General features: G+C 48.1%; 1 protein-coding gene across 3 annotated transcripts in view; it reads left to right on the top strand.

Moving 5' to 3' along the window:
* LOC123413152 (ribonuclease E/G-like protein, chloroplastic) overlaps positions 1 to 17,525 on the top strand; it is a 50,231-nt gene that overhangs the window by 21,049 nt on the left and 11,657 nt on the right. For all 3 annotated transcript variants that reach the window (XM_045106103.1, XM_045106102.1, XM_045106101.1), the window contains exons 9-11: positions 4,899 to 5,046; positions 13,707 to 13,779; positions 14,905 to 15,017. In XM_045106103.1, the coding sequence (XP_044962038.1) occupies positions 4,899 to 5,046; positions 13,707 to 13,779; positions 14,905 to 15,017 (334 nt within the window). The remainder of the gene's footprint in view (positions 1 to 4,898; positions 5,047 to 13,706; positions 13,780 to 14,904; positions 15,018 to 17,525) is intronic.

Genomic DNA, 17,525 nt, shown 5'->3' with positions numbered 1-17,525 from the left:
CAAATTAATTAATAATAACTAATCCAAAGAGTTGAGTGCAAGGTACTTCTGCGTCGAACTTGCTCAAAGAGTTAACTTAGAAGTTGGTTTTGTAATAGCTGATCCATCATGGGCCAAACAAGTCAATTGGCCCATGACCGAATTGACATTGGCACCCAAGGGAGCCAAGGAAAAAAAAGAAAGATGGCAGAAAAAGGAGGTTCCCAAGGGAATGAATGAACTGTCCCAACCCTCTGGCCAGCAAGCAGCCAGCCTTGCAGCACTGGCTCTGACCCAGGCACAACCTTCAAGAAGGATATCACTGAGAAGGGTGCGATCGTTCGGTTGTGCGTTGCCGAAGGTGCAGGCGTTCCTGTGCTTCCAGATCATCCAAGATGTTAGGAGTACAGTACTAGCGAGGCCTTTCCGCCGCTCCTTGGAGGTTCTCTGCTTGGTTTTCAACCACTAGTCGATGAGGGTCTCGCCAGGATCAGCCCCCTTGGAGGAGGCAAGGAACCAAGGCATGACCTCGTGCCAAATATCCCTGGCGAACGGGTAGTTGACCAGGAGATGCTCCATGCTCTACAAAGTTTGGATGCAGAGCAAGCAAGCAGGATTATGTGGCAGCGCTTTGTTGGCAAGGCGCTGCACAGTCCAACAACGATCCAGACTGGCCAGCCAGAAGAAAAAATGACTTTTTTTTCTTTTGAGAAAACGCAAAAGACTTGCGTTTCATTGCATTGAAAAGGTAGAGTTTTGTTACAATCCTCCTAGGAGGTCAAGTACAAGGAGCCCATGTCATCAAAGTAAGTTTCCAGGCACGACAGCGGATAGACCCATGGAAGGTTGCCCTATAGCATGGTCTGGCAGAGTAGACACCAGACTCAGTCCATCTCCATACGAGGCATTCAGGCCCATCGAAGAGTTGGTAGGCTCGCCAGAGCGTCCTAAACTGTCAGAGCCCCAACAAGGAAAGCTCGATCAGGATGTTGTCAATCCAGGCACCGTTGAGAAGCCACTGAGCCACGATGTGAATTTCACCTTGACGGCTAGGAACCTTGGCGAGGATGTCAGTTGATAATTTTGCCACCGTGCTGCCGCCAAGCCTGCGGTCATACCAAAATTCGGCAAGAAGACTGCCCATTGCCAATGATAGGCAGTTGGGTGTCCTGATCTTCTGATGAGAGGTACTCCTTTTATTTTGTTGGAGTTGATTTTGACGATCCGACTACAATGTGCGTCGACGGTGCGCCATGCAATCGCCAAACGAACTCCAGAGTTGTTATTGACCAAGCTAGAATTATGAATAGCAATGCGAGTATTACGAATATGAGTTGGGGTTCTGAAAAGCAGTTCGCCGGCGGTCGTTGGACTCATCAGTTTACATGAAGTTGCAGCAATGTTGTGTGTGTGTGTGTGGGGGGGGGGGGGGTGACCCTCGGGTAGGCTCAAGGATTAAAACATCGGGGTGGCTAACGCCCCCTGGCCTTGCTACTTCGGCTAGCTCCCCAGTCCGGCTAGCTCCCAGTTGGCCGGCTCCAGGGCTGACTGGCTCCACGACCCCCGGTCCGGCTACCCCGCCTGGCTCCCCGGTCTGGTTGGAGCCCGTCCGGCTAGAGCCTTGTCGGCTGCTGGCTGCTTCTGGCCGACTGCGGGCTACAGGCTACACACGGCCGCTAGAGCCTGTCCGGCTGGAGGTTGCTCCTAGCCAATTGCGGGCTGCAGGCTACACCTGACCGGCTGGAAGCCGATCCGGCTGGAGCCTGTCCGGCTGCAGGGTGCTCCTGGCCGACTGCGGGCTGCCGGCTGCACCCGTATATCCTCGTGCCGGACACAAGAAACGGACCCCCCTCGGTCCGATTGCCCCGGGTAGGCCTCTGTCCAGCTGGCTCCTAGTTGGTCGGCTCCCCGGTCCGGCTGCTCCAGCTGCCTCCCCGTTCGGCTCCTCCACCTGGCCAGCTATGCGGAGTTCCCGGCGGACTCCGCGTTCGACAGCGCCACACGCCCATCGACCAGCGGGCTCCGCGTCCGCCCTCGGTAGGGCTCCACGCCCACCAGCGGCGGACCCCGCGTCCGCGCCCGGCAGGGCCCCGCGCCCATCGGACCGCGGACACCGCGTCCGCGCCCGACATCTTCGACGCCACCGCCTGCTTTAGCAACACAAAGACCCTCCGCCCGACTCTTCCGAGTCCCCGGAGGCTGGGAGGCTACACCCAGGGGGTGCGCTTGCGCGCCCCCGCTGGAAGCAGCCTGCTGGCGGACTCCGCGTCCACGCCCGGCAGGGCCCTGCGCCCACCAGCCGGCGGCCCCCCGTGTCCCCGCCCGGCATGGCTTCACGCCCACCAGCCGGCGGCGTTCGTGGCCGGCAGGGTCCCGCGCCCATCAATCGGCAGACCTCGCGTCCGCGCCCGATTTCTTTGACGCCACCGTTTGCTTCAGCAATAGTAAAGCCCCGTCGCCTGACTCTTCGAGTCGCCCGGAGGCTACACCCAGCGGGTGCGCTTGCGCGCCCCCGCTGGAAACAGCCAGCCGACGGACTCCGCGTCCGGCAGCGCCACACGCCCATCAACCGGTGGACTTCGCGTTCGCGTCCGGCAGGGCCCCACACCCATCAGTCGGCGGGCCCCGCGCCCATCAGTCGGCGGACTCCGCGTCCGTGCCCGACATCTTCGACGCCACCGTCTGTTTCAGCAACATCAAAGACCCTCCGCCCGACTCTTCAGTCGCCCGTAGGCTACACCCAGCGGGTGCGCGTGCGCGCCCCCGCTGGAAACAACTAGCCTGCAGACCTAGCGTCCGTGCCCTGCAGGGCCCCGCGGCCACCAGCCGGCGGACCCCCGCGTCCCCGCCTGGCAGGGCTCCGTGCGCATCAACCCTCGGACTCTACACCGACGCACGACAGGGCTCCGCGCCCACCAGACGACGGTCTCCGCGTCCGTGCCCGACATCCTCGATGTCGTTGATTGCTTTAGCAACTATGAAGACCCACCGCCCGACTCTTCGAGTCGCACTGGAAGCAAGCCACGTTGACCGCATCCCGCTGCCGACCGTCACCAACGAACTCTGCTACAACAATAGCGAAAACCCTCCACCCGACTCTCCAAGTCACTCGGAGGCTCGGATGCTACTGTCAGGGGGATGACCCCAGGTAGGCTCAAGGAGACGACTCAACATTTTAAAACATTGGGGTGGCTAACGCCCCCTGGTCCTCCTGCTCCGGCTGGCTCCCCGATCCGGCTGGCTCCCCAGTCCGGCTAGCTCCCAGTTGGCCGGCTCCAAGGTTGGATGGCTCCAGGGTTGGTCGGCTCCACGACCCCCGGTCCGGCTACCCCGGTTGGTTCCCCGGTCCGGCTGGAGCCTTGCCGGCTGCTGGCTGCTCCTGGCCGATTGCGGGCTACAGGCTACACCCGGCCGGCTGGGAGCCTGTCCGGCTAGAGCCTGTCTGGCTGCCCCTGGCCGACTGCGAGCTGCAGGCTACACCCGGCCGGTTGGAAGCCTGTCCGGCTGCAGGCTGCCCCTGGCCGACTGCAGGCTGTCGCCTGCTTGTCACCCGTCACGTCAAACAGTAAAGTTCATGTGGGCCACCCTTTGTCCCATGGGCATCCCTTTATAAGGTGACCTAGGGAGCCGGCTCACGGAGGCTCTCTCCCATTCTCTCACCCCTCTCATGCTCACACGCACACACACCAGGGGAGGAGAGCTCACAACCTCCTTCTTCCTCCAGACAGCTCAAGGAGCAACTATGTACAAACACATTCTCTTCATATACATTAGACATGCAGGAGTAGGGGTGTTACCTGCACGCGAGGGCCCCGAACCTGGGTAAACCACCGCGTGCTACTACCTTATCCCGTCCCGGATCTTCCACGGCAGCCTTGCTCTCACCTCGATTAGCCACCCCCTGGCATCTGTTGTGAGAAAACGACGACAAATGTTCTAGGGCGGTATTTATGGAGGGACAGAGGGGAAATTCAGCCAACCTTGGGAGCCAGAGGCGCCGAAATCCACCCTAACTTCCTCCACTTATAAAGACTCTAAAACTGCCAAAAAGTTAGGTGGCACAACATCTATGGATGATTATTGACGGAGTTATGAAGTGTCATCTATTATATTTCGTCCATGCCTTCATTCAGCGGCTGGTTTTCTTCCCTTGGCTAGTTTTCAGGGGTTCGAACACCTGTGTACCAAAGTAAAGAAGCCCAGCCCATGTAACATTGTGGCCTGCCATGTGTTTGTTTTGCCCGGGCTGTGCCAACGGTCAATGTGATAGATATGATTAATTGATGTACCACGTCTCGCTGCAGGGAGTCTAGTAGGCCTGCCATTGCCTCTGCCGCTCGTCACGACGCCATCCATGATGGCATACTAGTACACAGCTGGACGCCAAGCGAGTGTTCAATTTGCCTGCAACAGACACCACTTATTGAGTCACCAGCTTTTCGCATGTCTGTACCACAACTCTTGCCTGAAAGGATGGCAGAGGACAATGATGTTGTTAGCGTACAGGGATTTAGCCAGGATTTTCCTACGAGGGTGAAGAAGAAGCCAAAGTCCAGGGCAGGCTGAACCAAGCGGCAGATGGTGTCGACGGCCAGTATGAAGATTTGCGGGGAAAGGGAGTCCCCTTGCCGCATGCCCTTCCAGTGCCAAATCGGTGCGCTGGGCATGCCGTTGGACCCTAGTGTTGGTGTAGGAGAACAATATGCACAGCCAGCCGCATAATTTCTTGCCAAAACCATAGCGACAAAGAACCTTGAGGACGAATGTTCAGGAGATCGAGTCAAACGCTTTGGTTAGGTCGAGCTTTAGCAGCTCCCGCGGTAACTTGAGCTGGTGAAAGAGCCACGCCAATTGATATTAGAGATGCTTATAAATTTCTGCCTTATTATATTTATATGATAGTGTTTCCTTTGTTGCAGGGTTGTGCTACAGAATGGGGGTTCTTTAATTATAGAACAGACTGAAGCTCTAGTTTCCATTGATGTGAATGGTGGCCACAGTATGTTTGGTCAAGGGACGTCGCAGGAGAAGGCTATTTTAGATGTCAATCTTGAAGCTGCAAAGCAAGTATGTGCTTTATGCTGTTGCTTTGCAGGAAAACAGTATACTCCCTCCATCTCGGTTTATAAGTCATCTTACGAAACCAAATAATCCCAAAACACTTAGGCCCGGTGCATTAACTTTTACCTCGTTTTTTGTTTTTTTGACATGAATAAAGGGATCAACCAATAAGAGACGTGGACGTGTATGATTTTAATGACTTGAGACTAACTAGCACGACATGCAGTGGTCAATTCATTGCATGCAATGGTATTAATTAGCAAATTAACATTATTTTTTCTTGTTTTCCTCTCCGTCTTGGTCGCGTGCATAACCTAAATGACTTATAAACCGAGACGGAGGGAGTATTTGCTTCCAATTTGCCTCACAGAATCTATCTGTGTCATGAACTTATCCTTCTGTTGTGATTCACTTTCATTGCTTTATTAATTGCTACAGACGCAACTCATTGCACTTTGTCGTACACAACCCAGGTTTGCTACGAAAAGATTGCTCTTGCTTCTTGTTATGAATGAACATATTTACGATGAAACTATCGACTTTGCAGTAGCACTTAAGGGACGCAGTTCGTGTATGTGGTAGAGCTGTTACTCCTCCCATTATATATAAGGGGTGTTTGACTTTTCAGTCTCCAGTGCACAATCTTGAGTACGATTTTTTACTTTATAATATGCTTACAAAAATTAGTAAAAAGATATATGACATACAAATATCTTGCAAGACAAATACAACGACATTAGTGGTCGAAGTTTTAAAAAGTTGATCACATGTATGTTTATGTGCCTTATGTTTTGAATAGAGGTAGTATATCAGTAGTTTATACTTAGACCAGCGCCTGTCCTGGTTGTTTGTTGTGTTTGGCTATTCTATTAATTTTATATTGTTAGCTATATATTAGTATCAATGTATTGAAAGATTGTATGGAGCGTCTCAACTCATCCAGCAGGAGCCAGCGCTATGTTTTATATACCGGAGGGAACAGCCTTCCTGATCAGATTACAATAGGAGTCCAAAGAGAACAAGGAGAGAGATTTGACAGGGAGATAGAGATAGAATACATGTTTAACTAGATAGAGGAAATCTATCCTAACTACCTAGGAGTAGCGCACAAGACAAGTAAAACCTGGACCTGGCGCAACCTCAACCGGCCCATGTATACGGTGTTTAACACCCTCCCTTAAGCTAAACCACTCCTCAAGTTTAGATTACGTTTGAACTCCTCAAATTGGCGTGTGGCCAAGGCTTTTGTGAACCCGTCCGCAACTTGATCTTTGGAATGAACAAACCGTATGTCAAGTTCCTTGTTGGCAACACGTTCCCTCACAAAATGATAATCTACCTCAATATGCTTTGTCCTTGCATGAAAAACAGGATTAGCAGCCAAGTAGGTAGCACCAAGATTATCACACCAGAGACAAGGAGTTTGAGTATTATGAAGACCAAGTTCTTTGAGCAAGGACTTAACCCAAATAATTTCTGCTGTCTCATTTGCCAATGCCTTGTATTCTGCCTCAGTGCTTGATCTTGATACCGTGGCCTGTTTCTTTGCACACCATGAAATCAAATTAGGTCCAAAGAAAATTGCAAACCCTCTTGTGGACCGTCTGTCATCTAGACATCCTGCCCAGTCAGAATCAGTGAAGGCACTCACAAGAGTGGATGAGGATTTACTGAAGGTAAGACCAACATTCAAAGTATGCTTCACATATCTAAGAATGCGTTTGGGTGCAGTCCAGTGAGCAGTAGTGGGTGCATGAAGAAATTGGCAAACCTTATTGACTGAAAAAGAGATATCTGGTCTAGTGAGGGTCAAATACTGAAGTGCACCTATCAAGCTCCGGTATCTGGCGCCATCTTCTTGGCTCAATAGTCCCCTTGCAGTGAGAGAAAGTTTTTCGGAGCTAGACAAAGGTGTGGGTTAAGGTTTACAGCCCTGCAGTCCAACTCTTCTCAAGAGATTTGCTGCATACTTTTCCTCGGAAAGATGAAGACCACCTTCTTTGTTTTTCTGAACCTCAATACCCAGAAAAAAAATGCAAATCACCCAAATCCTTGAGAGCAAACTTAGAGTTCAAGTCAGACAAAAGAGCTTTTACTGCATCATTGGAGGAACTGGTCACAATTATATCATCAACATAAATAAGCACAAAGATGGATATGTGTGGAACAGTGATGTGTCAGACTTTGAGGGAACAAAACCAAGTTGCTGCAATTTTGTGCTCAAACGTGAGTACCATGCTCTCGGGGCCTGCTTTAGTCCATAAAGAGACTTATCGAGTCTGCACACATAAGATGATTTGTTCTTATCTTCAAACCCAGGAGGTTGTTTCATATAAACATCCTCTTCCAGAACACCATGAAGAAATGCCTTCTGCACATCTAGCTGTCGTAGACTCCATCCTCTAGATACAACAATGGACAAAACAAGGCGAATGGTAGCGGCTTTAACAACAGGACTGAAAGTATCCTCATAGTCGATGCCATACCTTTGCTTGAAACCCTTGGCAACGAGTCTGGCTTTATACCGATCAATTGTACCATAAGACTTTCGTTTGATCCTGAAAACCCACTTACAATCAATCACATTTTGACCTTGACGTGAAGGGACCAAGTGCCAGGTCTGATTATCCTGAAGAGCCTGAAATTCAGCATCCATAGCTGCCTTCCATTTTGGATCCACAAGAGCCTCATGTTGGGTACGTGGTTCTCCTGTAGAGGCTGCCAAACCAAATTTAACTTTGTAATTAATGGGCTTAATGACATTTGCTTGTAAACGTGTGCGAGGCACCGTTGCAGCAGCTGTGTCTGTGTCCACAGAAGCCGCAGGTTCAGAGGGAAGACCCGAGGCAACACCTGGTCCGTCCGCCAGATCCTCTGTGACCAAGGGAGCAACTGATGGTGGCGAAGGACCCGCGGAAGCAGGCTCATATCGCCCACATGCGGGAGCATCCCGCGCAGTCGACAAGCGCGGCTCCCGCCTGGTGAAGACGCGCGGCTCGGTAGCAAACCGCATTAGCGCGGCAGCAGACAAATAGGCGAAGCAGGTGGAGTGTCGGACACCAAAGGCGATACTGGCAGCCCTGGCACGATTAGCGGGGGCAATTCCGAGGGAGATTGCTGCTGATTTTGTGGGACACCAACTGGGCAGGTTTGTGCACCATTTTGAGCCGGATTTGCACCATGGAGCAGCCTGTCCTCGGCACTGTGATCACCTGTAATAGCACACTTAGATACAGAATTAGGAGAATTAGTTGTAAGTGAATCAACACAATCATCATTGCCCACATAGTCAGTTCCAGATAAGTGGGAAGGAGAAGAATCTCCTTGCGGAGAAGAGCATCGGCATTAGGATGAAGATGAGCAAAAGGAAACTGTGTCTCATCGAAAACGACATCACGTGAAATGTATACACGACCAGTGGAAACATCGAGACACTTGACACCTTTGTGTTGGGCACTATATCCAAGAAAGACACATTGGGTAGAACGGAACATGACTTTGTGAGTGTTGTAGGGACGAAGATTTGGCCAACATGCACAACCAAAGACACGAAGGGTACTGTAATCAGGTGTGACATGGAGAAGGCGCTCTGTTGGGGTTTCATTATTAATCGTGCGGCTGGGCCACATATTGATAAGATGAACGGCAGTGAGAAAAGCTTCGTCCCAAAATTTTGAATGGCATGGAGGCTGCAACGAGAAGTGCTAGGCCTACTTCAACAATATGTCTATGTTTTCGTTCAGCAGAACCATTTTGTTGATGAGCATGGGGGCAAGACACATGATGAGAAATACCTATCTGTTGAAAGAAAGAGTTCAGCTTCTCATATTCCCCGCCCCAATCAGATTGCATAGCAAGAATTTTACTATCAAACTGACGTTCAACGAGAGCTTGAAAGTTGTGAAAAACTTGGAACACATCCGAACGTTTTTTAAGGAGGTAGATCCAAGTATACTTGCTGTAGTCATCAATAAAGCTCACATAATAGGAATGACGACCAACAGAGGTGGGTGCTGGACCCCATACATCAGACAAAATGAGTTGCAAAGGTTTAGTAGATACACTAGTAGAAACAGGGTATGGCAATTGATGACTCTTTGCTTTTTGACACGAATCAGAAATAGTTTCGGGATTTCTCTCACCAATAACCGGGAGAATATTTCTACTAAGAACTTGATGAACTGTAGTGAATGATGGATGGCCTAAACGACTGTGCCATCTTTTAGCGGAGAGTTTGACGGTACCATAGAATTGTTTATTAAACTTGCACTATTGAGGAAGCAAAGCATATAGCCCTTGAATACAGACACCCCTCCTTGATCAAAAAGATAAACGGGTGAAATTCTAGGAAGACATTATTATCAAGGGCAATACGATGGACAGAAAGAAGGGTTTTGGAAGAATTAGGAACATGCAAGATTTATTTTAGTACAAGATCTTTATGCGGGGTTTTGAGAATTGATTGACCAATACGATTAATCTCCATACCTGCAGCATTCGCGGCCGTGTAGATTTGATCATTGCCACGATATTTCTCATGCATGGCCAGCTTCTCCAATTCTCCAGTTATGTGGTTTGTTGCTCCAGTGTCCATGTACCAATTGGTGTCTACACCATAGGATCCATCTGCTGCAGCTGCAACTTTCTTTTTTTGGGAATTGTCATTGGTGTAACGCCAATCACAATCCTTAGCAATGTGATTTGTTTTCTTACATATTTGGCAGTTGCCTTCGTAGCCGTCATAGCCTTGGAAAGGCCGTCGGTTGTTGTTGGAGGAAGATCGCCGATTGGTGGTGTTGCCATTGTTGGGGTGGTAGTAGCCACCACCACCCCGTTGGCCGCCTCCGTAGCCACCATTGTTTGGGTAGCCGCCACCGCCGCCACCACTTCCTGGATAACCACCGCCACTGCCACCAGGATGGCCTTGAGCACCGTTGCCACCATAAAATCTGCTGCTGCTGCTGTTCTTCTGGTTGCGGTAGCCCCCTCTCCCTCCCCGTCGACCTTGGGAGGCAGAGTTGGCCGAAGATTTGAAGCCACCAACGCCGGTTCCATGGTACAACTCAACCCGCTGGTCAAAGTTGGCCACCAAGAAGATGAGATGATCGACAGTGATGGGCTCGGTGCGGACATCAAGCACAGAGATGAGTGGTTGGTACTCCATGTCAAGGCCGGCGACGATGAAGGAGATGAGTTCCTGCTCCCCAAGTGGTTTGCCCGCCGCCGTGAGCTCGTCGGAGAGGGAACACATGTAGCCGAAGTAGGTCGAGGCTGATTGTGTGCTCTTTTGGGCGTTGGTGAGGGCTGCACGCAGGTTGTTGACGCGAGACAGGGAGACCACCGCAAACATGTTGGACAGTGCCATCCATATTGCGTGCGATGTCTCCAGGGAAGCCACCTGAACCAGAACCTCTTTGGAGAGATTCCGAAGGAGGTAAGCAACAATTTGCTGGTCCTGGACAAGCCAGGGGGCGTAGGCAGGATTCGGAACCTCCTGTTCCTTGCCCTCTTTATCCTTTGTGGCACTGTGCTTGGGAGGCTCTTCGATGGTTTTGTCGATGTACCCGTACAAGCCGGCACCCATTATTTGGGATCGGGCTTGAGCTCGCCAGAGGACATAATTCGTCCTGGTGAGGGGCTCGGAGATGTTGTAGTTGAGGCCGGTGGAGGGAATAGCAGCGGAGGTGGACATGGTTGTGGTGGTGATGGTCGACGGAGGTTGGTAATGGAGATCGGTCGAGGTGGATGAGCTAGATGTGCTGGGAAGGGCCAGCTCTGTATACCATGAAAGATTGTATGGAGTGTCTCAACTCCTCCAGCAGGAGCCAGCGCTATGTTTTATATACCGGAGGCTAACAGCCTTCCTGATCAGATTACAATAGGAGTCCAAAGAGAACAGGGAGAGAGATTTGACAGGGAGATAGAGATAGAATACATGTTTAACTAGATAGAGGAAATCTATCCTAACTACCTAGGAGTAGCACACAAGACAAGTAAAACCTGGACCTGGCGCAGCCTCAACCGGCCCATGTATACGGTGTTTAACATGTATCACATGCTCTTATCACAAAATTGCACTAGTTCTTTTAAATGTTGGTTATCTAATCCCAAGGCAGGATGACCTAACGAGTGGGCTGCTCAGACGCCAGTAGCTATATTGCACATTCAAAAACAAATGCATCCCTTCGGGTAGAATATAACATCAAATAATAGCGCAGTATTAGGATTTTATCATTTTATGAGTGTTACTGACTTACTGTCATTTAGGTGATTGTGTTTTGAGAAGTGATATCCGTGTATGGTTCACAAAGGAATTGTTCCTTATTTCATTTCAAGTACTAAATAAAAAATTCAGAGTCCTATGGCCCACACTTTACTTCATAACCTTGTGCTTTTTAAGATGAAATAGTGCATATTTCTCTTTTCTTTCAGCTGGGACAATCAGCCTTCATCAGGATATTCTGTGCTCCTCCATTTCATAATATAGTGCACATTGGTTTTCTCAGAAGTTAAATTTCATCTACTTTGACCAAGTTCATAGAGAAAATTATCTATATGTACTATACCTGATATATAACATATGAAACATATTTCATGATGAAAATAATGGTATTGGTTTGGTATTCTAAACACCGATAAATTGTTCCTATAAACTTGGTGATAGTTTAAAAGTGTGCCTTCGAAAAAATCTAATACATCCTATATTTTGGAACGGAGGGAGTACCATTTATTACTGAAATTATACTTGCATTGATATCCCTATTAGAGAATTGCTTTGCACAATGACACCATACCTGCAACTGGTAATTGTGTTTTGTAGTAACCAGCAACCATACACACGCTATGGAGCAAGATAATAAATATTGCTTGCATAAACTGATTGTGTATTTGAAGTATGGAAGATTATTCAAGTACCGTGTTAGGAATATGCAACTTATCTATATTGAAGGCCCAAGGGGCATATATATATTACACATGACTTGAGGTGCAAGGAAAGTAAACATAGACTAATAAGGACTCCTAGACTAATACTAATAGACTAATAAGGACTCCTAAACTAATACTAATACTTCCTAACCCCCCCCCCCCCCCCCCCCTCAAATGCAAAGCGTATGCAATAGCATTGCATTTGAAGAAGTGTAATACTAAAAAAAATGATAATCCAAATCCGCGTCTTGAGAGTGTCGTCGTAGCATGAAGAGTCTTCAAAACTTGTCGAGTCGCCGAAGAAGAGAACGAAGAGATGGCACATCAGAGGTAGACACCGCATCACTTGAAGATACAAGATAAGTATTAAGAGAAGATGGGTTGTCAAAAGAAGATGGCACATCAAGAGAATAAAGCATTGCGCAGAAAATCATAGTCCACGACAACCGTCGGCGAAAGAAGCTCGGCGGATAAGGCACGATGAACGTAGATCGACAATGCAAAAGAAGTCCAGGAAATCATATAAAAGACAACAAGGGCAAGTAGGCCTCAAAAGTTGCATAGAAAGGATCAGGACCGGAGAAAGGCTGACGGACTAAGGTATGGTGGACTCGCATGACATGAGAAAACACAAAATATCAACGGATTTGGTGGACGCAGCGGAAAGAAAAAAAGCACATGCTAGATGAAGATGCGATGGCAGAGGAAAAACTAGCGGCAAAGGCAGCAGAAGAAACATGAGTTTTTTTTTACTGTGGAAACCAGATTTATGGTGTGACTAGCAGCACCACGTGGCTGATAGTAGCACTAGCAGCAACGCACAACAGGAAACACAGTAGATAATCCTGCAGGCAAGCGCATCAATCTGGATGGAAGACCTGCTGCAGGGTGGTTGACTTCTAGCGGCCACCCGGGGCTGTGAGGAGACGTTGCAGCGGGGGGAAGCAGCGGGGCCGGCGGCCAGGAAGTCGACGGCGGCGTACATCCTGGAGGGAGTAGCGGCCAGTGCAGGCACCCGTGTCTGTATCGATCTAGGGGCGACAAGCACCCGCTCTTCGGGGCCCTCCTCGACGAGGCATCCCATCCCCTGCCGCGTCGACCGCTTCGTCCACGTCGAGCGCCTCATCGACCGCGACCTCGGCGTGCAGGGCCACCAGCTCGTCGACCTCGACTACGGCGCCACCACCGCAGCATGAGACCTGCAAGATCCACCGAAATAAGGAGGGAGGCGGCGGGATCTGGCGGCGGCTGGGGGCGCGAGATCCAGCGGGATGAGGCGGCGGCGGCTGGAGGCGGATGGCGGCTGGATCCGAGGCAGGAGACCGGCGCGACCTGTGGCGGCTGGTCCTGGACCAGCGACGGGAGACGAGGCAGCGCGAGACGGCGAGGCAGGGAGGAGCCGACGCGCCGGGGTGAGGGAGCATGACGGGGAGGACGAGATCGACCCAGAACAGATCGATCGAGAGAAGAAAAAAAAAGTTGGATCGTAAGGACGAGTTGCAGCGTCCGGAGACCTAAACCTAGGCTCTAATACCATGTTAGGAATATGCAACTTATCTATATTGAAGGCCCAAGGGGCATATATATATTACACATGACTTGAGGTGCAAGGAAAGTAAACATAGACTAATAAGGACTCCTAGACTAATACTAATTGACTAATAAGGACTCCTAGACTAATACTAATACTTCCTAACATACCGGATTTGATTGCTGATCTTGAAATTTCTTCAACACAGATTGCTCGCGAGCTGCGCTTGAGGGATATTGGTGGGATCATTGTTGTTGATTTTATCGACATGACAGATGATTGTAAGATATTACCCTTGACTCTGGTAGAACTAATAATGTCATGTAAATGCATATCCAGGATTGTGCATTGTTTTACAGATTCTCACTAAACTTGCATTTATGTTTTTTTTCTCTGCCAACCCGTTGATACTGGACTATCTCATACAATTTTATATCGTATACTAGCATCCAATTTTTCCGAGTCGAGTCATTCTGGGGTAGCGACTCTTGGCAAGTCGACCCTGCAGTTGGGACTCGTCAACTAGTCAACATGGTGAGTCGACCTTGCGGTTGCGACTACTAGTCGCAGCTAGTCGTTCGACTCAAAAACAGTGTTAGTATCATTTGCGCAGGCTGATGTTTTAGAATTTACAAGAATGCAGTTTCATCGAATACCATTCTGTGACCTGTACCTTCTCATGTGCTCATATGCTAGGTAAATTACCTAGCAAATGATGTTGCTTGTTGATGTTAAATTGCTAGTTTGTCTGTAAAAAACAAGTATAAGATTTCATTTAACGGCATTGGTTTATTAGTGAACAGTATATTACATTTTGTACTCAAACACTTGCATATCATTAGTCCTGTCAGTAAGATTTAGTCTGGTGTTTGTCCTACAAATGCTTCTTTACCTGTTAAGTTGTTATTTGTAACTGGATGCTGTAAATTTAGTTGGAGTATCAACAAAAAATGATTTAATTTCGCTCAGTATATCTCTAGAAGAATATTAGGCATCTGATCTGGATACTTTGCAAAAGTTAGATATTGTTTGACTAGATTTTGTGTGGGCCATCATTCTCGTTTGACGGGAAATTCATGATGTGTAATTTAGAAAGTGCATTCAGTTCAAAACTGAATCTTCATGGAATTTTAAGAGCTTTGCTTATGCTCTGAATTAAGGCCACTACAGGTAATAGAGAACACCCCTTTTACTTGTACCATTTGGGCATCGTGCATAGTTGGTTAGATTGTTAGCTGACATCGTGGCCAATCTGTTATGTCATTCCCATTTTTCTTCTGATGGTTGAGACAAATTCCTTCCTGGTTATTTTATCAATATTTCTTGCGCTTAATGATGCCCATAAGATTATGCGTATTTTCTTGCTCCTTTTTTTATTCTTGATCTAATCTAGCATTTCCCACCAGCAAACAAAAGATTAGTCTATGAAGAAATGAAGAAAGCAGTAGAAAAGGACCGCTCAACTGTTGGTGTTTCAGAATTGTCAAAGCTAGGTTTGATGGAAATAACTAGAAAAAGGGTAAGTGCTACTGACACTTGGCCAGCATGCTGACACTAAGTTCTTGTACACTGGAAACTTCAATTTTCAAACTCGTAATTGTTTGGATCACTTTTGCCAGCATGCTGACATTTATCTAAGAGGTTCACAATAACATGAACACATATTTATCTGATTATACAGTACATATTGAGCAACAAGTTGATGAAACCAAGGGTATCCAAAGAAGGCTAAATAAACAAAAAGAAATAAGAGAAATCACTATTGCCACATTTGTGGTCCATTTTCCTTTTTAAGTTTAAGACATAAATACAATAAATTGTAGGTGAGGTATCCTGAACTGATTAATCATCCATCGTTCTGATCCACAATTTGCCTTACCTATGCTTGTTAGGGTGCAAACTCTGACTAAAAAGGGCATAGTTTTAATGAGAATACCTATTCTCTATATTGAAATTTGTGAACATAAAAGAGTGATTCAGAAGTTCATATTGTTGTCAGTGTGCGTTCAAACTTTTTCTTCTTGTCTCAAGGTTTGTCTTTTCTCTCCCAAGGTCATGGTTTATACTGAATTTCCAGTATACGGGGATTTTGGCAGAAAACACTCTATGTCAGCATCTGAATACTGCCAAATTCAGAAGTTCGAGTGCATCAACTGTTAGAACTCAGGCTGAGATAGAGAGGCAGATGGGAGCTGGGGCTGAACACAGGATAGTGTGTTACTGAGGCTATTGCCTGTATTGCTGCCCTGAGGTCTATATATAATAGGAGTACATGGGCAAAGTGGGTTGCGTATGCTAAAACGATCATGCAGCTCTAGCAGCTGCTAGTACATCCAAAAAGCAAATTGACTACTAGCTGTCTACCTGCATACAGTATCTTACTAAGAAAGCTCCAGCCGGCCTATACTAGTACTAGCTAAGTAAATACTCCCTCTGTAACAAAATATAAGACGTTTTTTGGTGTAGTTGGCTACAAAAAAACGTCCTGCATTTGTTACAGAGGGAGTACAACACAAGGATTACAGCTACCATTCCAATCCTTGTGCTGAGCTCATGGAAACGAACTCTCCCTAATGCCTTTGTTAGGAACTTAGGATGTTGAGAGTTGGTCCTAGCTGGTCCTTGGTGCCAATGAAATAAGCAAATATGCTCCCATTCTCCAAAAATTCGGGGATGAAATGATACCGGACAACGATGCGGACATACTGTTCATCTTCAGCTTGATGGTGTCAGCTTTCTTGCCCTTATGATTGCCAAGCAACCATGCTAGCCAAACGGCTTGGCTTCCCCCAGTTGTTGCAGCGACATACTCTTCTTTTCAGGAAGACAGTCACAACTTGCTGCTTGACTGATTGCCAGCTTACCCGGCCGCCGCCGAGGAAGAATAGAGCTTTGGATGTGCTCTTCATGGTGTCAATGTCGGTCGCTTTCTGAATGGCCAACCAGTTTTCTTCCCCTAAACTACGCGGACAGGAGAGACCGTACTCTATTGTGCGGCCATGTAGCACAACAGCTGCTTCACGGCGCCCATGTGCTCTGTTAGGAAATATGCAACTTGTATTCCCATGAGGCCATAGGCCGATATATATACATGTACAGGTGTGGACTATATGCAGAGAACCCCTTATACAATGGGATAAGTACGAAGGGGTACATCGCTATATTATATATACTCTTAACACCCCCCCCTCAAACTCATGGTGGATGAATAACACTGAGTTTGGAGAGATAGAAGCCATGTTGCACTCTAGTCTGGGCCTTCGTCAGGAAATTCCCCAATTGTAACTCGGAAGGCACATACTGGAGAGCAATAACCTGATCCTGCACACCAGCACGCACATAAAAAGCATCAACACCAATGTGCTTGGTGAGCTCATGCTTCACAGGATCGCGCGCAATGCTGATAGCACCTGTACTGTCAGGTAAGAGCATAGTAGGTGTAGTGACAGAAACACCAAAATCCTGAAGTAACCACCGTAACCAAGTCACCTCTGCCGTCAAAAGAGCCATCGCTCGCAACTCAGCCTCTGCACTCGAACGTGAAACTACGGTCTGTTTCTTCGTCTTCCAGGCAATGAGAGAACCACCAAGAAAAACACAGTAAGCAGAAAGTGAACGGCGATCTGAAGGATCACTAGCCCACGTAGCATTGGAATAGACCTGAAGCTGTAAAGAACCGGAGCGAGGAAAGAATAGACGATGAGAGATCGTGCCCCGAAGATATCGGAGAACACGAAGGAGGTGACTATAGTGAACCGAGGTGGGAGCGGAGACAAACTGAATGAGAATATGAACCGGATAAGAGATATCCGGTCGAGTGACAGCTAGATAGACAAGACTGCCAACAAGATGACGATAACGCGTCGGGTCAGGTAGGGGATCACCATCAGTATCACGAAGGTGAACATTGAGCTCCATGGGAGTCTCAACAATGCACTCGTCAATAAGAGCAGCACGAGCATGAAGATCCTGGATATACTTTTCCTGGGATATAAAAAACCATCAGAGGTAGAAGAGACTTCAATCC

This window comes from Hordeum vulgare, chromosome 7H (genome assembly GCF_904849725.1).
Source record: "Hordeum vulgare subsp. vulgare chromosome 7H, MorexV3_pseudomolecules_assembly, whole genome shotgun sequence".
In the NCBI taxonomy this organism is placed as follows: Eukaryota; Viridiplantae; Streptophyta; class Magnoliopsida; order Poales; family Poaceae; genus Hordeum; species Hordeum vulgare.
Note: the sequence above shows the minus strand (reverse complement) of the source record. Positions and strands in the feature narration are given on the sequence as shown.